We start from the raw sequence: 23,890 nt of genomic DNA on the forward strand, positions 1-23,890 counted from the left end.
ATGTTGTATGTGTAAAGAATGTGAAATTCATTAATCGTGATGCTAAACCAATGATACACTTATATGATGTTCCAATTGGTGGTAGTTTTTCTTAAGTAGAAAGTAGTATTTTCTTAGCCTCAAAGTTTAAGGTATTGGTGATGATTCTTTCTTTAAAATGGACGTTGAAATTTCAACAGCAAGACACGTGTGAAGACAACTAAAATAGAAGTGAGATGTTGTTTAGTATCATATTTCCACCCATAAACTAAAGATTTGACTGAAGCGAATTACTTAGACTTTAGTGGACATGTTGCATTTTGTTCATCCCACAAGTACTATGGTTGTAATATATCACTATCTTTGTTTTAGTTGTTTGTATCCATAGTTAGTTATAATACCATTGGAATTGATAAACGGAGATTTTATGCTTGGTACATGATTGTTAGACACTTAGCTTTGTTAGAGTTATGTGTAACTGAGGTTACATTCCTAGTTATGAGTACGACATCAATTGAGATATGGTAGCAATATGTGAGTTGTAGCAGAGAGTTGTGGGTAAGTATTAGAATGATGGAAAGTGTGACACGGAAATTATATAGTATTGATGATGTTGCTTGGGAAAGTAGTGTGTGAGCACGTTTGAAGCTTGTTCAGATAATGTATGGGTATTTCTCCAATGAGGGACAAGATGGTAATGTTGTACCCTCGTTCGATTACATTTAGTCTTTTACTTATTGTTGGGCTTAACCCAATGTTATTATACATTTACCTTCAAATTAGGTAAAACTACGAGTGTGTGGGCGGAAACTTTCAATGTTCAATTTTGATTTAAATATATCTATTTTGACTTGATGTTTTCATAAGAGATTTTATACTGTAGTATTGTTTTGAAAGAGAATGAAAGTTTGAGTTTTGAGGCATGAAAGAGAAATCAATGCACCCTAATCGTGACGGAAGGGCATTCTCTTTTATACACCTCTAGTTGATTATAATTTCGAGGAAGAAATTTTTTAAGGTGGATAGATTATGACAACCTGTCCCAAATTTTACATTTTTATTAATTTTAGAAGCGTAAATTTATGAAAATGCCCTAGAGGCAAAGACTTTTACTTCCATTGATCATCGGTTAGAGCGACATATGACTTATTCTTTTAGCATATCCTCGTAGTACTTGTCATTACGAATGCATAGGCGAAAGCCGTTTGCGAGTCCAAATTATAATGGTATAATTACGGACGTTTGAAGTTGGTTATTTAAAGGTAGTTAAATTATTTGAACTCCCACCTTGTGGGAAGACTAACTAATCAGTCTTAAGTAAAGAGAAAAATGGACCAATCAAATTAAAAGGGGTGGAGGACTAGTGAGAGAAAAAAAAAAAAAAAAAAAAAAAGGAAAAGCTGGGAGCTTTTCCCGTGGGTTCCGTCCGTACACCTCTACGACCACCCATCTTTCAAGGCCGATTTCGGCCAACTCCGATGGAGTTTTTCGACGCCACCACCACCATCTTAAAGCTCTCATTCCCCTCTACAAAATTGACCCAAGAACCACCTTGATTAACCATGGTATGTGGCGGTTGGAGGCCAAAAGTTGACGAAAATCAATAGTGCTCCGGCCACCCTTTTCGATTTTCCGGCAAATCGGCAAAGCGATGGCCAATGCCACCACTTGGGCTTTGTATCCCATCATCCCAGGAGAAAAACCCAACCAACCTTGAACCCGTTGGACCACCGTAGACGACAAATCGACGTCGGGAAGTTTTAGGCACCTACCGGCTTTGTGGGCAAAATTGACCATCTTCCGTCCACTTTTGGACTTCGTGACAGGTATGAAAGTTGCTCCACTCACTGAGATCTTCATTTCTGTGAAGTTTGAGAATTTTTGGAAATAGTTGGATTTTCCAACGAGTCGGGGCGGCCGACCGCCACCCACGGCGGCGCGTGGCCAGTGGGCCGCCAATGCTATTTTTAGGCTATGTCGAATGTCTTGAATTTAGTCTTGATATTTGAATGATGTAGGTTGATCGTTGGAACCTAAATTCTCTACGATATGTTAATAGGTATTTATGTGAATCGACGATCCAACCATTGGATCGTCACCAAACTTAGTTTCTTTGTAGTACATAATATTTGAAGAATGTAGGAACTTACAGATTGGGAATCCCAGGTACAGATCTTTCCGAATTGGATTTGTAAATTCATAAAATAAAACGTTAACCGCTAATCAGTTTTGGAAATTTGCTAGGATCTAACCGTTGGATCATAATAAAATTTTAATATGTTATTCTAGAAGCATAATGTGGATCTTTGGAAGTTATGGATTGGAAATCTAATATGTGGATCTTCCGAATCGAGTTATACAGGGTTGTAGACCCTACCGTCGATCTTTGATCGACGGTTGACTTTTGGTCAATGGGTCTCAAATTATTCTTGAAGGTCCTTGAGGATATGTTTTATGTAAATTATGTATTCTATCGGTAAGAACTTTGAGACATGATTTGATAATTGGTCACAGGCAACGATAAATTGTGATGTCTCGATGTGCGTGCAAGATAATCATAGTGTGGACTCCAGGTGAATGGGTCTTTTTCTTTCATAGGCATATAATTGATAGTTGCACAAGCACTTCTATAGTGATCTATGCTTGTTACCTACAATTAATAATTGCGAACTACGAATGGCTTAATCCCTGTTTAGGGCACGTAGGCAGTCTAACAAGACGTTAGATGCAGCCATATAATAAATGAGATTAAATAATTAAGACAATAGCCTTGTTTAGTGAATTGGGCAATGTGAGGGACATTGGTGGGAATTGTGAGATTTAGCTTTGTGATTTGGTAATTAAATGTTGATCATAAATCAATGCGTGAAGAATCAAGAAATTGAAGTAAGGAAAGGTAAGTAATGATAGTTAATGCAACTAGAGTCTAATTGGGCTTATCACTAATGATTACTCTCAAAAGTAAATAGTTTGGGAGTAGGGTGTTATTGATTGTACATGTTACGCCGTATTATATATTTTGGGAATATCATGAAATGTTTGGGTTTAGATTGCATCATGGCATATTCATATGGATATTACCTGGACCTGACTATTGTGAATGCTTTGAAGTGCTATATAACGCCGCAGACGCCCAGGTAAGCCTCAGGTGAGTACATGTTGATGTTAGTGAGTATGATTATGTTGAGATATATTATAGCTCATAAACCTGCACCTCGGTGTTAGTGCTCCTGCCCGTGGCCAGGGCACAATCCTTCACGTGATGTTCACCTCCCTCACTTTATGCTCACCTTGGATCTAAGGTAGGTGCACAGTCCTGTCGTATAGACCACTTTAGGTGGTTTCAACTCGTAGGTGACCTGCGATTATTCGCACAGTCTTCACGTGATCGTAGCACTTGATCGTATTTATTTACACTCAGTCTTGTCGTACAGACCACTTTAGGTGGTTCCGACTCATGTGCAGGTATACTTATTGAGCTATTAGCTAACATGATTGATGAAATATGAATAAGTCGTACAGGTCATTATAGGTGACTCCGACTTATATACTAGCATGATTGATGAGATATGAATAAGTCGTACAGGTCACTATAGGTGACTCCGACTTATATGCTAGCCGAGATATGAATAAGTCGTACAGGTCACTATAGGTGACTCCGACTTATATGCTAGCCATGATTGATGAGATATGAATAAGTCGTACAGGTCACTATAGGTGACTCCGACTTATATGCTAGCCATGATTGATGAGATATGGATAAGTTGTACAGGTCACTATATGTGACTCCGACTTATATGCTAGCATGATTGATGAGATATGAATAAGTCGTACAGGTGGCTCTGACTTATATGCTCGCCATGATTGATGAGATATGGATAAGTTGTACATGTCATATTAGATGACTCCGACTGATATATCATTTTGTATTGATTAAGTTCAATTGGCCTACTTATTAATGCATGGTGGAGTTGATGGCAAACCGTGGTTTTGGTCATTTCTGAGTATGGTTTGGATATATGTATATATGTTGTATTGTCTTATGGAAAACGATACGGGTTTTACATTTAGGGGCATTACTTTTAGAGAGGTAATAACTTTGGGAAACTTGGTTTTATTACTCACTCACACTTTCTGTTTGGTGCCCTCTAGGTTTTGGCTGCTGAGTTTGTATCGACAAGGATCTGTGGCAAATCTTAGTATCGATGGATATTTCTGAGGGTATGATTCTTACCCACACTCATGTGCCTTACTTATGCTCTGACATCGTGTGTGAAATGGGTTCGCTCTCGCTCACAACGCACTCTGGTATTAAAAAAATTTAGGTTCAAATTATTCACATTTTTCTACACTCTATCACATTTTATGGCTTCGTCACCTTCCAGGTGTCGGCCAGCACAGCTTGATTCAGGGTCCAAGTGAACTTTCTGAGTCGGGGTATGTCAACTAAACCCAATCAAAAATATAAAGACTAAATTGACCATATGCTTATATTACAAGTACCATCTTAACATTTAAGCCTTTTAAGAAAGATTCCACAAAACTTACTTTTGTCCTGAAGTTGTGAGCTATTCAGATTTCTTTGCACTTGCAGCGTAAATGTGAATACATGTTGTAACTTTTGTCCTAAAGCCTTTTAATTAGATTACTTTTGTGACATCCCACATCGCCCAGAGGAGTGATCCTTATATGTATATTCTCATCCCTACCTAGCATGAGGCATTTTTGGAGCTCACTAGCTTCGGGTTCCGTAGGAACTCCGAAGTTAAGCGAGAAGAGGGCTTGAGCAATCCCATGATGGGTGACCCCCTGGGAAGTTGCTCGTGAGTTCCCAAAAACAAAACCGTGAGAGAATGGTAAGCCCAAAGCGGACAATATCGTGCTACGGTGGTGAAGCGGGCCCGAGAAGTGATTTGTCCCGGGCTGGGATGTGACAATTTGGTATCAGAGCCTAACCCTGATCGCGTGTGTGCCGACAAGGACATCGGGCCCCTAAGGGGGGTGGATTGTGACATCCCACATCGCCCAGAGGAGTGATCCTTGTATGTATATTCTCATCCCTACCTAGCACGAGGCTTTTTGGGAGCTCACTGCCTTCGAGTTCCGTAGGAACTCCGAAGTTAAGCGAGAAGGGGGCTAGAGCAATCCCATGATGGGTGACCCACTGGGAAGTTACTCGTGAGTTCCCAAAAACAAAACTGTGAGGGAATGGTAAGCCCAAAGCGGACAATATCGTGCTACGGTGGTGGAGCAGGCCCGGGAAGTGATCCGTCCCGGGCCGGGATGTGACTTTTTTCCAGTTTGTTTTAGAATTAGGTCTTTATAAATACATGTTGTAACTTAGTACAAAAATAAAGTTTGACAAAATGTAATCTTTTGGTTATGTAGGCATTTTAACAATTTGTGGTCTTCTTTATTTTGTGTTATGGAACAAGAGAATTTGTAAATAGTTTTTTCTTTTTTCTCATTCTTTTTATTGTTAATCAAAACTTTAGGGGTGCAGGAGGATATCCCATCCCAGGATCAAGGCATACGCAAGCCTTATGGAAGACTTATAGAGGGGGTCTTAGCCCCTTTTTTTATTTTAACAGATTGTCCACTAAGGGATTGTCAGCAGTTGAACTCGAACATAAAATTTGGTCTAGCGAAGATAATGATCCTTACCAACTCAACCAACTCTTGTTAGCTCTTCTTTCTCATCCTTTGATTTGTTAACATATATTATTAATTACGAGGAATCTCGAGTGATGTTAAGGATGCCACATATATACACCACATCACCATATAATGTGGTAAGTGATATTACAACTAGCTTCCAGTGAGATAAACACATTAATTGAGGTAACATGTAATTATCATTTGTCAGAACAAATGGTACACCCGTTGTATATGTGGTTTCTCTAACATTATTTGGAAATCTAATTATTAAGAGAATAAAACATATCAGATATATGAGAAATTAAGGAAAATTTGGGGTATCTATTTATTTTATTATTGTGATCACCTCTCCATTGGAAGGTTGAAACAAACGACATACATTTACCATCTCTTTCGACAAACAGGAAATCAAATACATGAAACATGAGTGCCCTACAACTGTCTAATATTACAAGGAAAGGAAAATATGGACCTTTAACAAATATGGCATAATTAAATAAAACACGTTACATCAGCAGCTGCGTGGAAACTCGTTGTCTTTCTCTTCTTCGTCTTTGTGTGGTGATATGCGCGCTGTTCGACTTCTTCTTCCTTTACCTGCAAAGATATATATATTATTGTTGTTTGTTAGGTCTCTGTCATTGGTCTATTTGTTACACTTGAGTACTACTAAATATCAAGAAACTTTAATTGAGTAATGACGATATGCTGGAAATGCATTAAGCTTGCATATGCCAGTATGGATTATTAGCCAAAAAAGGAAATAAACACTAGTGTTTTATACTTTTATAGCTAGGGATGTTTTTTGTCAAATTATTTGGCAATTTCTTGCAGTTGTATGGATATGATCTAAAAACATAGAATGGAGAGGCTTACCAACTGGATGCAACTAAGCTCTCAATATCTAGTAGTGGTGAGGAGGTGGGGGTGATGAATAGATGTAAGCGGGTGGTGGGTGAACGGCTGGAGGAGTTGGTGGCTTGTAAGGTTTCATAGGTGGTGGTGGTGGTGAGTGAACTGGGTGGTGAGGCTTCTTGTGTGGTGGTGGTGGTGGTGGTGGTGGTGGGGATTTGTAATGGTAAGGCTTCTTTGGTGGTGGGGGTGAGTGCACCGGGTGGTAGGGCTTCTTGGGTGGTGGTGGAGGACACTTGTAATGGTAAGGCTTCTTTGGTGGTGGGGGTGAGTGCACCGGGTGGTAGGGCTTCCTGGGTGGTGGTGGAGGAGACTTGTGATGGTGAGGTTTCTTGGGTGGTGGTGGTGGAGGAGACTTGTGATGGTGAGGTTTCATGGGTGGTGGTGGGGGAGATTTGTAGTGGTAAGGCTTCTTGGGTGGTGGTGGTGGTGGAGATTTGTAGTGGTAAGGCTTCTTGGGTGGTGGTGGTGGAGGAGACTTGTGATGGTGAGGTTTCTTGGGTGGTGGTGGTGGGGGAGATTTGTAGTGGTAAGGCTTCTTGGGTGGTGGTGGTGGAGGAGACTTGTGATGGTGAGGTTTCTTGGGTGGTGGTGGTGGGGGAGATTTGTAGTGGTAAGGCTTCTTGGGTGGTGGTGGTGGAGACTTGTGATGGTGAGGTTTCTTGGGTGGTGGTGGTGGGGGAGATTTGTAGTGGTAAGGCTTCTTGGGTGGTGGTGGTGGAGAAGACTTGTGATGGTGAGGTTTTTTGGGTGGTGGTGGTGGGGGAGATTTGTAGTGGTTAGGCTTCTTGGGTGGTGGTGGTGGGGGAGACTTGTGATGGTGAGGTTTCTTGGGTGGTGGTGGTGGGGGAGATTTGTAGTGATAAGGCTTCTTGCGTGGTGGTGGGGGAGATTTGTAGTGGTAAGGCTTCTTGGGTGGTGGTGGTGGAGACTTGTAGTGGTAAGGCTCCTTAGGTGGGGGTGGTGAGTGCACTAGAGGAGGAGGTGGTGGTGGTGGGGACTTGTAGTGGTAAGGCTTTGGTGATGGTGGTGGTGACTTGGGGTGGTAGGGATGTTTAGGTGGTGAGTACACTGGAGGAGAAGGAGAAGGAGGTGGTGGTGACTTGTAGTGGTAGGGAGGAGAAGCCGGTGGTGGTGGAGATGAGTAAGGGTAGTTAGCTGAAGTTTCTGAAGGCAATGTGAGAGAGACTAGTGCCACTAGTATAGTGACCACAAGAGACGCCACTTGTGAAGGCCCCATTTTCCCCATCTTTGTTAAGAGATTTCTGCCTCTTAAGCTAAGCCTCCTCATCCTTTATATAGCTTTGGTCTTTACCTTTAATACCACGGTAATCATGCCAAATTTCACTTGCAATTATTAATTGCCTTAGTAAAAAACAAGAACAATAAGACTAATGGGGCCAGACTATTTGAATAGATTATCAATTAATGTTTGGATCAAGGAGGCCTTTGACTGAATTTTGTTAAGCCCTGCCCCTTTTATAATATCTTGCTTCATGGAATAGATGGTTCATTGTAAACGTACATAATAATAAATAAATATAGGAGAAAATTGTAGCAATGGTCCATCAACTTTAACCCAATTAAAGCAATGGTTCCTCAAGTAAAAATTCATAATCATTGGTCTCTTGACTCATCAAAACGTGCAGCTATGATCCTTTTTGTTAACTCTGTTACATTAAAGTTGAGGGATCATTACTCTAATTGAGTTAAAGTTGAGGGACCATTTCTCTAGTTGGGTTAGAGTTAAGGGACCACTGTTGCAATTTTTCTCATTTGGTTTTTCATATTTGCCCATCGATTTAGCCTCATTGCATGGAACGTGACTCTTTTTGATGGACGTTCTAATGGAATTGAAGAAAATGACTATAGTTACATGTTTGAAGGAGTTAAGGGACCAATGATCATAGATTTTTAGTTAAGGGACCATTACTCCAATTTAATTAAAGTTGAGGGACCATTACTACAATTTTCGCTAGATATAGAGATATAATTTTCACACACTCTCTCATTTGTGGTGCACGTCATTGTTTAATTTTAGCATTTAAATTGAATAAAGAAAAAAAATTAAAAAATAAACAAGAACTTGCAAAAATCATTAACCATTTCCCTAAACCTATCACCTATGGTGTGATTATTTTTTCTTTAATAAGGTTTAGTTTAATGCAACAAGAGTACGTAGCAGAAAGGCTAGCTAGCTAGCAAGAGATGAAGCTTTATTTCTGGGTTAATAATTTAAACAGAAAGTCTTCTCTGATTGCCTAACTTTCTATGGTTCTTTCTGCTCAGATGAGGGACCAGTCGGCTGCGAGACTCAGATCTCTTTCTCTCTCTCTCTCTCAAACAAGGAGTAGGATTTTCTCCTCTCTTTTTTTCTCTCACCTTCCCTCTCCTCCTCTCTTTTTTTCTCTCCCCTTCCCTCTCCTCCTAATCGCTCAAATAATCCAGACTTTAGCACGTAGTCTGTCACATTCACAATTTTCATAGCTTTTAACTAATTGACTCGAATATCTCTGACTGTGAAGGTTTAAGATACAAATATTTACGATCCCATTTGCCTAATAATACAGGTTTTAACTAATTATTCATTTCCAAATACGAATAATCTTTCATTGTGCAGTGAATGCTAGCTATCTAGATTTGTCTTGCTAGTTGTTCCAAACAATTACAACAAATTAAGAAGGAATAAAGAATGAAAACAAATAAATAAAAGATGCTTAAATGCTTAATTAAGCATGTTTAACTAGACTTAGATCTCATTATATTGATCACCCAAGAATGTGAAATTCCTTCCCAAGTTTACCAAAAAAAAAAAAAAAAATCCGCTCTACATCAATCAACATGCACGATGAGCTGTTCAGATTTATTTATTTTTTTTTTTTTTTTTTTTTGTACAATCATTAATCATATTAGTGCTTACTTTTCAAACAGCAGTAGGAGGGATGGGTTTAACCAGTGAAGGTCTAATTCGTTGACACATTTACATCCTCATACAAAAGCACATTCATTAATTTTGATGTATAACAAGAAGAGTTTTTAGTTAAACTCATGGCTTTTGAGACTGTCATAACTTCTCGTTTTAGTTTCTAAGATTAAAAAATCGATAGACGTGATTTCTGACTTTGTCCACCATAAATTATTTTGATCATTCAGTATAAAATCTATCAATATCATCATTGAGTTGTTACGTGAGCGACCATGTAACCACCTTTTTCAATGTATTTTTTGTCAAACCAACCCCTTTTAACCAAAACGGTTCCTGAGATCGACATAACTTTTTACTTTGGCCCTTAACAATGAAAATTGATAGATGTGGTCCTTCAGTTTGACCATCGTAAATCATTTTGTTCCTTCCTTGAAAATTCTGTCAATATTCTTATTAAGTGAAGGGGTTGGTTTGGTAAAAATGCCCCTTAAAAGGTGATCATGCGGTCGCTCACGTGACAATTTAATGAGTACATTGATAAATTTTTCACAAAATGACCAAAATTATTTACGATAGACAAACTCAGGGACCACATCTATGGATATTCATTGTTAGTAACCAAAATGAAGGGTTATACGAATCTCAACCATTTTGGTTAATAAAAGGAGTTAGTTTGGCAAAAATACTATGGAAAAGGTTGTCTTGTGTGGTCACTCATGTGACAATTTAAAGATGGTATTGACAGACTTTTTATAGATGAACCAAAATGATTTACATTGAACAAACTCAGAGATTATTTCTATCAATTTTCAATTTTTGGGACCAAAGTAAAGAGTTATACCAATCTCTATGACCATTTTGATTACAAAGCCTAAAACTAAGGGTAATGCCAGAGACTAAATTTATAGACAAAATTTGTAAACTAAATGATGTGTCACCAATAGGAATGAGCATGTTTATTAACTTTTAAATAATAAATCAATCATTAACTTTCATGTATTTTAGTTTTTTAAATTTTGTCTACAAATTTTGTCTCTCTAGCATTACTCCAAAACTGATGAATATTTTGGTGTAATCCTCACACCATTTAATAACTTACTGACCACAAGTGATCCTTTATCACAGTAGTAGAGAGGAGTGGTGCCCTTGCACCACGGTTTGAATTCGAACTCCGTCGATTCTTTAATATAACATCTAATCTAATAAGTATATCGTTTCACAAAAAAAAAAAAAAAAAAAAAAAAAAAAAAAAAAAAAACACTTACTCATCGTTCATATTATAATGTATAAAAATATCACATGACATATTATTACAATCAGAACGACACAAACTAATATTTTTCTTGGTCACCTTTCCCTTTATTTTCTGTTTATGTTTTTTTTAGCTTCTATAGTCACCGTACCTTTCATTTGTACAATAACACCGAAGTTGATACCAATTCGAAAATTGTCTGAACCAATGAAAAGAAAAATGTAATTGTTAAAACGATAACTCGTTGTTATATAATCTACGTCGCTATTTGATTTACTTTGAAATAATTTACTATTTCATATGTTCTTTGTTTTGTTGGCAAGTACAAAACTAGACCAACGGTTGACCCGTTAAATTAGGTCGTGAAATAGTTGGGTTTCAGCCGAATGTTTTTTTTTTTTTTTTTTTTTTTTTTTTAATAAAAATTAAAAAAAATGAAAATTGTTACGAGATGAAACGGTTGACTCGTTAACAGAATGAGTCATTTCAGGTCAATCATTTTTACCATAAGCTTTGCGGAGCCACGTTAAGGGCTATCCTGGGCTGTAGCTCAAAAATAAAATTTGACATGTAATTTTTATTGATTTTCGAATGTAGTTCACCATATATTAGTCATAATCCAAATTCTCTCGATTTGATTATATAAGATTATATAATACAATTTATAAACCATTTATTTTTCTTACATTCTTTTTTTCTCATCGATTCTTGTGTATGTACAAGTTTGGATTTGTTTGAATTTAAAAATGTATTTGTTTATTCTTGGCTCACCTTGCCAGAATTTTATTTAGTTAGCTGATACTGTGAAAAATACAGTATCATGTTTTTTTGTTTATAAATATTTAAACCTTTAAGCTAACCCACCTGGTGAAAAATTCTTCACTCCACCGTTGCATAAGCTAATGGATTGAGTTTGAATGACCCATGTAGAAATCAATTAGTGGTGAATCTAACCCAAACCAACTAAACCCAACTATTTGCCAGCTCCAATTGTAATTCGTTAATCCTCATTTCCATCAAATTTCTCAAATCAATACGAACAACTAATTAACGTCAACCAACCCCAACACGTATATCTTTTACAGTCACAAGTGATAATAGGAGTGTTGGGTGAAGATTGAACCTAGCTACGTAATCTCCTTTTAGCACACAGACCTCAGTAGTAAAAACATAACGTTGCCTTTGACTGCTTCTAAAGATTTCTCTGTTAAAAAAAAAAAAAAAAAAAAAAAAAGGAAAAGGTAACCATGCATGCACGTTCTTATCTTCATTCTTGTATTTGATCCAGCTTAACTTGCAACTGTTGTTATCCTTTAACAAAATTTTGATATGTATGATTAAAGATTCGTAAAATTGTTGTAAGTTTTGAAGAGGACAACTATGCAAGAGGCAACTAAGATATGGAGAACATGAAAGGAAGGTTCTCAACCAGTTGTACTTTTGTTTTCATTTTATATCAACTATTTAAAGTGACATTAACCCATTTCATGCCATTTCATGTGGAAACCCTTGGAAATTTGACAGTCAGCTTTCATGGTAGCTAGCTAAGCTAGATGGACTGTTTAAAAATTCATCTCAATGTGCAATGTAGTAAAACCAATTTAAAATACTAAATATTTTTGGCTCCTAATGATCTCTTTGAATCACTACTATGTCTTTCATATCTAGACAAAGCATCTTTATAAATATATATATATAAAAAAAAAAAAAAAAACTAATTATATATAATGGGAGTAAGTAAGATTTAGAAATGAAAAAGTAGAGGCACTGGAATTTTCAAAGAATCAAAATCGAGCTGGGCAGATTAGTTGGCATGTGATTTGAGACAAATCTAAATCTAGAAGCTTGTAAGATGAAAGGAAGTGGAGAGTTGAGCTGAGTACCCAGAAAGCGGAGGATCATTTTGGTTTTTGTTTTTTATTTAACTTTTGAGCTTGGCTTCTGAGGAGAAGTTCGTACTTATGATCAGAATCATTTATATTATAAATCACTTTGTAAGTAAAGATCATCTACAAAAAATTAATTAAAACTAAGATTGTTGAGTCAATAAATTATAGCAAGTAGATAGAAGTTTCGGAATTCATATACCGGATCGGTTAATCTATTTTTACATAGTTTCATGACCAAACGATCTTATATTTAATTGATTTTTTTTTTTTTTTTTTTTTTGCGAAGATGATATTTACACAGTAATTTATAGTATGAATAATTTCGATCATAAGGATGAAAGTCCGTGAATTGGCTACAATGTGAATTGGGGAGGAACTCCTCCTCAATCGTTAAGGAACAAAGTTAATTCCTTTGGCTAAATTCTACATATATTATTGAAAAAAAAATTGAGTGTAAATATGAAGAAAAATTTAGTCAATTTCGCAGCTTATTTTCGCTAAAAGTTTATTTCCTGAACATATACATGTGCACCGTATATAGTATAAACCCATTGAGAGTTGGTCCTGTATTATATTTCTTCGATTTCCCATACTTCCTTAATTTCTTCGAAGTTTTAACGAAAAGCCCACGGTACTGTTCATTTTAACGAAAAATCACATTTTTACACTAAAAAGTCAAGTACTATTCACTTTACCCTTTATTTTGTCCTTATCATTAAAACTTAAAGTTTTCAAATCCTTTTCATTAGTTTTTCTTAATTTCTTTGTATATTCCTTGTTTTCTTCTACTATGTTTTTGTTTGCCAAGTTGCTATAAAAAAATTAAAAAAAAATGCATTATATCGAATTTACCTTAATTTGGCTGTTTTCTTGTATCGTTTCTTGGGGGTGAGACTAATTGATTCTGTAAAGCCAAGAAGAAAATGTGAAAGATCTTCGAAGAAAAATGCAATGTTTTCTTTTTCATTGTGGAATTCTGGACTTTGGCTCTTAAAGCCAAGAAGAAAATGTGAAAGAACTTCGAAGAAAAATACAATGTTTTCTTTTTCATTGTAGAATTCTGGGTGGTGGCTTTATACTCCCCGCTCCGTCCCTCTCCTTGAAGCTCCAAGTTTGTAGTTTTCTTCTTTGTCTTCTTATCTTCATCTGTAATCCATTTTTTTCCTCGAGTTCCACTCTAATTTAATGTACGGATGCAGAAATTCCATTGATATAGAGCCAATTTCAATAAACTTACTATACGGTTTCTATATGTGAACATTTTTTTTTAGTAGAAATATACCCAGATTTGGGGGAGGATAATTGTCGCCAGTGTGAGAGTAACTGCTCTATAGTTTGAGAAAATAAAATAAATCATCATATTCTTACCAAATTTTGTGTTTAGAATGTGGTATAGCTTTTAGGTTAGATTACTCTTAACAAATCGTGACTAAAGCCTACTTTTCTTGGAAAAAGGGTCCGGTTTCCTAAGGATTCTGTGATCGTGATCATTCATAGTATATTGTGCAGTCAATTTTTGTAGGTACTATTTATATTTAATTTTAAATTTTAAATTGTGGAATGATTTATGACCGTACGATATACGATGAACAGTCACGATTATGGAATTCCTAGGAAAAGGATTCTCACCGGATCCTTTTCCTTTTGAGAGATTATATTTATACATTCCAAATTATTTTTCTCACACCTTTTTAATTTGTTAATATTTTCTACACATCACTAGCATTTTATAGAAAAATATTAAAAAATTAAAAATATGTGGGAGAAGTAATTTGAAATATGTGAATATAATATTTCCTTCCTTTTTCTTGTAGTGATCATTAATGTACCCAAACCTGCGGCTTCATAAAATCCATTAGGTTTAGGTTTTGGGTGCTTCATGATGTTAATTTAGACTATATAGTGTGTAATGTACATAATGCAGTACGATTTATTTCAAGTTCTTTAATCAAAGAAATGATATTATCTCTAAGACACCGATGTGAAAGGGAAAGCATGAAAATGAAATTTTCGTGGATAGATTTTATATATATATATATATATGTGTGTGTGTGTGTGTATTTATTTATAGTATCTGAAAAAATATATAAGCCATCCAAGTCCAAGAGAAAGCCAGTTTGTTAGACAAAGTTACAAAACAGAATTTGATAGATTTCCATACGTATACGTGTCTGGTCTAAATATTTGTTGGTTAGTGGAAGATTTTTGGGTACAGACTTTATTAAATGAGAGAGGGACTCCCATACTTTTAAACGTGATGGATGTTGATGGCATTCAACAAACTAGAAAATTCTTACATGCAACATGTCATTTCTCATTGTCCTAAAACTATGAATTTGTTACAAATCCTCTAGGTGTGGCACATTTCGACATATGTTTTTAGCAAGCTAAATATGTATACCAATGTTTTAGCTAATCTAAAAACGTAATAAGATTATAGTCTTTAATTTTGTTATAATTATTACCTGTCTCAAAGTGTGTTGTATACGAATAAGAACTTTGAGATATCCCAATCGGTTGCTCTACATAAATTTATGGTCATAAAGCAACAGATAGTGATTCCTTGTTAAGTCTTTTTTTTTTTTTTTTTTGAACAAACAATATTATCTACACTAAGTAGGAGGGAGGTGCGCTTAGCCTAGCTAGCAATAATGTGGAACCTTTTCTTGTTATAAACAAATCAAAGTATAGCATATATACAAAAACTTATTTGTTTATGTGTATTTATATAACCTACTTACATATATGTGATACTGACTAATTAACTTTTGACATTTTTGTAGTAGTTATTGTCATTTAATCGGAGGATGTCTGAAGTTTAACTCATATAATTGTAAATACAATACAGATTGTTATGTCCACGATAACTAATAGTGACAATCTTATTAGCAATGATATGTATGTCAAACTGCGATTCAACTGATAATAAATATTGAGTTGTTGACGCATCTCTTTTTTATTTTCTTTTTTGTCAATGGATGCATCTGTCTCTCACTTTTTTTTCTGGACAGTCAGTCATCTCTCTCTTATTGTCTGGATTTTGTTTCTAAATGTTAACGTATGTATTTCTTTATGGATTTCAAAAATGTTAGATGTTGAGCATATTTCTAAGAAGTTAGGCTATGCTTTGAAGATGCCATGAAAAGGTTGAAAGCTTGATGAGTTGATGCAATTGACATGCTGCATGTAGGGCCACGTAGTTTAGTCTGGAATTTCCTCTCTTATCCTTCAAGAAGTTTTTCATTGTGACGGGAATATGAATAGTACACCACATGTTTTTATGTAAGTGGTGGAAAATGTTATTTTTTAGTTATTAACTTTTTAATACATATATCTCATTATTTGTATAATGATACATGATATATCACCTTATGTACCGATCACACAGAAAAATCTCTCCCCTTCAAAACAACGAGATCAGATCAGTCAGTGAACGCACGCATGAACAAAAGTGTCCAAAGTTGGACATAGTTAAAGGACTTTTCTTTAAAGTTCTTGTGTTCTGATTCAAGGAATGGGACCATGAAGGCTTTCGATCTTTGTTTCCATAGTGAACGACATCTCACGTTTCAAATTTTACCTACTCAAAGGCACATGCCTTAACAAGGGATTTCCATTTTGTTTTTTTGTTTTTTTTTTTTTTTAAATGAGGATTAGTTATGGAGCTCACAGTATATCGAATTTCAATGATATATACCATTTATTTTGTAAGTCTTAATTCATAAATCATCCTTACAAAAATTTAATTTAATTCGAAACTATTTGCTTATTTAATTGTTAAGATGAAATAATTCATATGCTTCTTAGAATATATAGTGTTCGTCAATTGTTTTTGTACTCAATTTGATACCTCATATATTTTTAACTTAACTAATATTTTATAAAAATGATCTATGAGGTACAACTTAAAAAATAAACAGTTTGAATCGTTGTAGTTTAATGTGATATGAGCATAGGCTAGATAATCAAGTAATTCTAAAATCAGGAAGCAATAAAGCCTTAATTTGGAAATACGGCAAGTGAATTTGTTTTTTCCTGCGTCCGCACGTAATAAGTCATGCATACATTTTTGTTATACAACAATATCTGGGACGAAAGCCTGACAGAGTTACACAAATGGGCTGAGAAGAGTTTGGTTTCGAACTCGCAATTTATAAGAATCAAACTTAAGTTTCTTACTTAAAAATAGTGAGATATTACTAAACCGTAATTCAAGAATTCAAACATACATTCTTAGTTAACACAAAATTAATGATTGATGTCCATTTAGGTGTAGAATAGACTTCAAACTAATTTCATGAAAAAGTGTTCTTTCAGAGAGTCAAATTTTGTCTTCAGGAAACAGAAAACGAAAATCAATTTGCTCATGAGCTCAAAAATCCAAGGGAAGGGAAGAAAGAGGCCACATTGAAGAGGAAACACCCAGGACGACTTGGAATTATACCAAACGAAGACGATGCGTCTATCTAATCCACAACTTTCTCCTTTTCGGCTTGCAGGCTTGCAGCAACAACTCAATGATCTGGTCCCTGGACAAGCTGTGGGACAATTTACACTTTGGTACAATTTGTATTTACAGTTACCCCCTTTTGCCTTTTTCTTTTTTACCACAACGAGTCTATATTTAGGTAAGAGTCACATTGGCACCAAATAATTGCTTAGCCATTTTCCCGGTTTATAAACTCAATATTCTTTTTGCCCTAAACCACCTTTTCCCCTCAGCTTCTCTTCCAGTTCCAAAAGGATGCTAGAATCACAAAAAGGAGTAATGGCACCAAATGAAACCCTCCAGCCCACATGGGATTAACCACTCAGACTTATTCTCCAACCAAACCCTCGATCGTTTTATACCACAGACTAGAGTGTGTGTAAAATCAATGCTAAGAAGAAAGCATCCTTGCAAAACAATGCCGAATGTTGTGCCAATTTGATGGTAAATCGAAAACCAATTCATTGACCACTTTTAGCTTTCTCTTTCGTTTGGGTCTAGTGGCCTATATCACCCTCTTTTTACTTATGGCTTGATTGAGATTACTTCTATAAAAGCCAAAAGCGTTTATGCTGTGATTGGCAAGAAAAAATTAGAAATGATTTTGGCTCGTAATAGCGTTTTTTAGAGAAACACATATCATATGCTTCTTCAAGACGCATTTTTAAGTGTTTTTTCAATGTAACAGTTTGGATTTTCAATATATCAAAGTTTTTACAACAAAAGCAGTTATAGTATAAGTGCCTTTTGAAGAAAGTAATCAAACAAATCATTAATCACATGATGAGAGAGATACAGCGGTATATCCCGGCAGTGTGTTAATGCCAAGAAGGGTGGGGGGAAGCTCTAGCTCTAGGAGCATAGGATTATGGGTTAGAAGCATTCATTGAAGAGGCAATGGTCTTTGCAATAATTGAGACAGAGTTCAAAGCCCATGTGATGTAATCGGCAGCCTACTAGCTAGTGCTTAGCATTGGGAGGGACGATATAGCATAAGCCTCAGTCCTTCACTGTAGTCCTAAAAGGAAAGACTCGGATCAAATTTCTAACACCAAAAGACATGACACCATGCGTTGTCTATTCTCATCATGCACTGTCTTTGCTCTTCTACAACTCTACAGGCAGTGCAACCTACAATAAAAGACAAATTAAATAGGGTAGTGATCTTAACATTCCCGTTTTCTCCTCCTGCATTCACGTTCACCTTTTGTTTCTTTTGTTTAATTCTCCTTTGATTTATCCAACCCTAAATACAAGGAGAGAGAGCATCTCCATCAGTAATTTGGCGATCAAATGTGGAAGATTTCACCACTTTGATTAGGGTTTCATTCACCTTTTGTTCTTTTAATTGATGCTCCTTTAATTTATCCAACCCTAAACCTAAGAAAAAAGGGAGTTGTACGAGAAAAAAAAGAGTGGGGAAATCACTTCCCATACAATATCTATAACGGAAGCCTGCAAATCATGCTAAAAAAACCCCTAGTTTTCAAGGGGATTGTGCCTCAGCAGCTGGCCACTTCTATAAGACAAGCATTTCTAGTTCTATGGCCCATTAGGATTGCAACATCCAGATTGCTTCCAACTACTCTTGTATGGCGGCAGTTCATTTCATGTTGCACTTAATTGCTTAAGCCACCTAATTTGGTGATCAAATGTGGAAGATTTCACCCCTTTGATTAGGGTTTTATTCTTCTTCATATGTATCTCCATCCCCAAGAATGATTCCCGCTTCTAAATATGGAGAGCAGCTTTCATGGGACACGTACAACACAATGCCTAGTGCTAATGATGCAGTGCTATTTGAAGTGTCTCCACAACACATTGTGTCATTGGAACGGGACACTACGGTGGCAAGATACTCCGGCCATGGAAGTCCTCCAGAATATGGAAACAATCTGTAAGGAAACTATCTCTACTAATTTTGCGGTGGTCTATACATGGTATAATGTCAAAGAGAAGAAGATATTCAGAATTAAAAACATTCCTTCAGTAAATTTCGTAGACCATGGAAATGCAAAATCAGATCTCCGTTAAATATAACTACTTTAAAACTGTCTGGATTCAGTACCTGGAAACAACAGCGTGCATTACAAGTGCTTACAGCTAGTGTGTGCCCAAGCCTGAGCAATTAACATTGTATATTCTGGGTACAATGTGGTTACCACTACAGAAAGGAACATATATATGGAATGTATAAGAGCTAATATAATCTTGATTACGTCAACGCAGACGTTTCTCATTACCTAATGCCTATCACCTTTTGTTACGTCCAGGTCCAGACCTGGGACCTGGGAACCGAGAAAACTGCAGCCGCAAGTAATTAGAATCTGGAGCGTGTTCATCCATTTCATAACCTGCGAATGCAAACACAAAAGTCAGCATCTACCAGCATTTCAAAAACCACTAGCATGGGAATTATAATGAGCAACGCAAGCTAGTTCTACAGGTTCTAGAGCGCAGAGGTATCATAAACTCCACTCTTGAATTACAAGAAACCATCTATAACATTTTTGTGAACTGCCTCATCCTCTTTACACCTGCTAGGCATGAAGAATTCTAGCATAAATTTACCATTTACTTGATTGAATAAGGTACCACTGAAATAGCAGTTACGAAGTTATAAAGGAAACAAATAAAAGCAAAACGAAGAAACAAGCTTTCTTTGAAACTGATAGCCACCTAGGTTGATGACAAGAAAAAGCAATCACCTTGCAAGGCACTCATAGCAGTTGCTGCACAGGCTGGATTTTCAAAATCCACAAAACAAAGAATAAGAGGGTCCCCACCACGCTGCATTACGGACAAACCGGAATATTAGTGTGAAGACAGATTATAAACTTCCCGAAAGTCAAACCAAGTAGCACAAGAAGAATCTCAAGTCAGAGTGAACAATAAAAACAGAATGACCAAGAAAAGTAATTGTTTACAATAATCCTCCCCCACATACATGTTTGGACTCTTTGCTCACAAGCCTCACTGCTTTGTATCCCACAAAAGGACGAAAGATATCTTGGAGTAATGTAAAGGATGAGCGATGGAAAATTTATTGAGTTAAGCAATAAGATTGGAAACAGCAAAATGCAATAACTCTTAAGCATAATAGAAACATCATAAAGGATACGAGCTACTTCCCTCCTTGTGCTGTCAGGAGGAAGTCCTTCAACATATAAAGTGCTGGATGCATCCAGAGGTAAAGGAACTGTTTCACGTCCAGGCCTAGCCGTTGCATCTACTGGGAGCTGATTAGCAAGATTCATATTTCGACCATTTGTTAGTAGATCAGAAGACATAGCTCCAGGACGACCCCTCATAGAATGATCAGCCATTGGAGGACCTGACATTCCACCACCAACAGCCCTTCCCATTCCAGCTCCACCAAAAGTACTCACTTCTGCAGAAGCGTACGAAGGCATTTCCTTTAAAAGAAAGTAGGATAATGTTTTAGTACAAAAACAGGGAGCTGTATCACAATGAATAATAAGCATAGTTTCAAATGCTTAAGAAAGTCACCGCATTCTGAAGATAGCGGTCATATGCTGATCCAATTGATCTGCTATCCTTTACAGTCCTAGGACCGCCAATATCATCTTCTCGTGCAAAATAACCATGCATCTCTTGACCTGAAGACAGGTAGACAATACAGAAAAGTAAGGACCTGTGTGGTGATGTTTTCCAAAACCATCTGCACAAAACGTTTTCAAAAAATGAAAACAAGATAATATTTTTGCATTTTAACATTACAGAATGCATCTGGTAGAATAGTTTGAAAACTGTTTCTTAAAACGAAAACAATGAAAATGAATTTATTGTTAGTATGAGAAAAGATTGAATTACAGAATTTGCAATTAAGCAGCAATATTTGAAAATTAGCTTCAGCTAAGTATTATAACCAAACACATAACTAATGTTAATGCATTTTGATAAGACATGCCGATGAACCAAACATTTATTGTGAGTTAGTGCCCTTTTAAATGGCACAAAGTGAAATTGACTTATCCCATGGACGTAGCAAATCTAACCAAAACCATTGTGAGTTAGAGCCTTATAACTGGAACATTCATATCAATCAAACATCCAACACCAAATATACATCCAACACAAGTACAGTATAACCACTCCAGATTTATAAATAAAATAAAGTAATATAAAGCATCACCAAAAAGAGAGATAAAGAACAGATACAAGTACAGTATAACTATTCCAACACCAATAAGAAATTAATACAATAAAATAAAGCAACGTCAAACATCCAACATCAGCTCTATATCCGATACAAGTAGCATCTTCCATATCTCCATTCTACAAGTTCAATAAAATTCTTGTCGACTCCATTTAACTTGAAATGATACCAAATTCTATCATTCAAATTTATCACATATTCACGTCAAACTTATTATACAGAACCAAATGTTTTCACATCTGAGACAGAGATGACAACATTGAGAAGGGAGAGAGAGAGAGAGAGAGAGAGAGAGAGAGAGAGAGGGTAGAGGGGAGGGGGTGTTGAAGAAGAAGAGGGTCCACATATTGGTTTCGAAGAATGGCTCTCAGACAAGCTTTGGGAGTGGGGCTGGAGTGCAGGTTTTTAGGGCGTAGAGAGAGTGTGCGAGACGAGATGCAAAGGAGAAAGAAAAGCAGAGAGAGGCGACAAACGTGAAAAGTGAGGGCCAACAACAGATGCTCTGAGGAAGACTGAGATACTCATTCCAGTTGAAAGGTTCCTTTCTGTGTTTCTAACTATTTACCATGTTTCACTTTTCCCCTGAAAACATAATAAATTGGGGAAAAGTTGTTTCCTAACTTGAAAAATAAAAGTTGAGATCCTTTTCAGAATACATTTCCGATGTTTGACAAACTTAATGCACGGAACGCATATTTTACCCTTTATGAAAAAGGCAAGACACTGAGAAAACATTAACAAACAGACATAATTCAGCTGTAAATATTACAACTATTGAACAAGAGAAAAGGCATAAAAGAGGAAATGAAAGAACATAAATCAAGAAACCAATTGAGAAGCAATAGGGGATACCCTATCTAGCAGTTAATAAACAAGGTGGTGATGAACTAGTAAAACTGCTTGCAAGGTTCAAAAGTACAAAGAAAACATACCAATTGAAACATCTACATAAAACTATACAAGGCTAAGTTATAACAAGAACAATTCAACAGACAAATAACTAAATGAATAAAAAAGGGGATTTGGTTATCAAAATTTATATCAATAATATGCATCATAAATATGCAAGGAGAATCTTATTACCATCATTATTGAAAAATAGCATTTGATTGGAGGACTGGCCACACTTAAAGGAAGAACCTACTTGATATCACTTCAGAGGTTTGGGATTTGGTTGGGTTGGGGAAAATACCCATTCTTAAGTACCATGTAATGTAGTTTTCATTTTGCACAAAGGTCTCAACAACCACACTGAACCAGGTTTTGTTGGGTTCAGCTTATTCAGTATGGACTGAAAGAAACATAAGAGCGACAAACTGTGATTTGGTTACAAAGAAAATAACAACAGAAATCATCTGCTAGTAAAGCTTTCTTGAAAGATACATTAAGATATGGAATCATACAAGTATGACTGTTGACCCCGATTGTACCAAGTGCAACAAAAAGGCTAAACTATATTATATGCTTCATGAAGAACCTGAAGATGTAAGAATATAAACAGAAGCAAACATTTTTCATTTTGTTTTCAAAAAAGAAAAGAAAAGAAAGGCACCTAGCTACAAAACCAGAATCTGCATATCTGCAGGAATAATTGGCGATAAAAACAAGCAGAGTCATCAGACAACCGAACTGGAATCTTTGTCAACGATAGATACTCTTCACACAAAATTCACCATTTTGAACATAATTTTACAGTGAAACCCGAAAACCCATCAAGAACTACTAAAGTAAAAACACTTATAGCACAAAAATCAGACTTCGAGCTAAGTTCGCTTGAGCAGTGTGCTCCCTCTTTACAACCAAGTTCGAATCCTCCACTTCCCATAGTTTCGATTAGATTATAATATCGCTCGAATAAAACACAAAAAAGGTCACAAATTTAAATTGTTTGACAACTAAATCTATAATGCAAAAGAATCCAATCACAGTTTCATCCAATTAAAGAAAATAACTATGAGACACGGCCACAGAGGACGAACCGTAGTCAGAACGAGGTCGTTTATGCACGCCGCCAGAGGGACCCAGTTGATGCTGCGGCTGCTGCTGCTGCTGCTGCTGCCGGTTCCATAGGCCGTCCCCCATTTCAGTTTTCCTGCAAATTTCCAAATTTCAGCAAAAAAATTAAGCAATTATAACTAAAAATTTGATAAAAGCCCTAACTTGATTGAACCTTTTCGGCGATTCGAATTCCCGAAACCCTAATTTGATCAAGCTTTTTCCCGCAACAGCTTCAGCTTCTGTGCTTTTTTTTTTATTTTTATTTATTTATTTTCAGTGACCTGCTTTGCTCCAGCGAGTGGTTTTTGACGTCGATACTCGCCGACGACTCAGATCGCGTGTTTATTCTTTTAGAGTAGTTTTGCTGCGGGAGGCCTCATTGGATCCCTTCGGCAGTTTAGCAGGGATTTTGCCACGTGGATCATGAGTACACTTGGACCGGCCGGATTGCTTTGCCAAGTTAAGGAGCGAGTCAAATTGCACTCATGCTCCCGTTGGTTTTATCGGACACTAAACTCCGTTATTTCAATCCGTCAAATGAGACAAAGGCGGCTCATTTTTTTGGGGCAATAAAGAAAGGCTTACCATCTAGGAATATTATTCTTCA

At 36.4% G+C, this 23,890-nt stretch overlaps 2 protein-coding genes across 2 annotated transcripts; both read right to left on the reverse strand.

Moving 5' to 3' along the window:
* Nucleotides 1–5,938: 5,938 nt before the first annotated feature.
* On the reverse strand, nucleotides 5,939–7,822 carry LOC137724399 (extensin-like). Its single transcript, XM_068463142.1, has 2 exons — nucleotides 6,514–7,822; nucleotides 5,939–6,234 (listed from the first exon to the last, which is right to left on the reverse strand). Exon 1 carries the CDS (start codon nucleotides 7,796–7,798, stop codon nucleotides 6,542–6,544), a length of 1,257 nt encoding a protein of 418 aa, XP_068319243.1. The 5' UTR covers nucleotides 7,799–7,822; the 3' UTR covers nucleotides 5,939–6,234; nucleotides 6,514–6,541.
* Nucleotides 7,823–19,114: 11,292 nt separating this feature from the next.
* Nucleotides 19,115–23,612, reverse strand: LOC137726787 (RNA-binding protein 2-like). The gene is made up of 7 exons (XM_068465747.1): nucleotides 23,456–23,612; nucleotides 23,265–23,377; nucleotides 20,616–20,725; nucleotides 20,227–20,521; nucleotides 20,053–20,114; nucleotides 19,814–19,895; nucleotides 19,115–19,459 (listed from the first exon to the last, which is right to left on the reverse strand). The coding sequence occupies exons 2-7, from the start codon at nucleotides 23,365–23,367 to the stop codon at nucleotides 19,359–19,361; spliced, it is 753 nt and encodes a 250-aa protein (XP_068321848.1). The 5' UTR covers nucleotides 23,368–23,377; nucleotides 23,456–23,612; the 3' UTR covers nucleotides 19,115–19,358.
* Between the last annotated feature and the right edge of the window lie 278 nt (nucleotides 23,613–23,890).

Source organism: Pyrus communis, chromosome 2 (genome assembly GCF_963583255.1).
Source record: "Pyrus communis chromosome 2, drPyrComm1.1, whole genome shotgun sequence".
Classification (NCBI taxonomy): Eukaryota; Viridiplantae; Streptophyta; class Magnoliopsida; order Rosales; family Rosaceae; genus Pyrus; species Pyrus communis.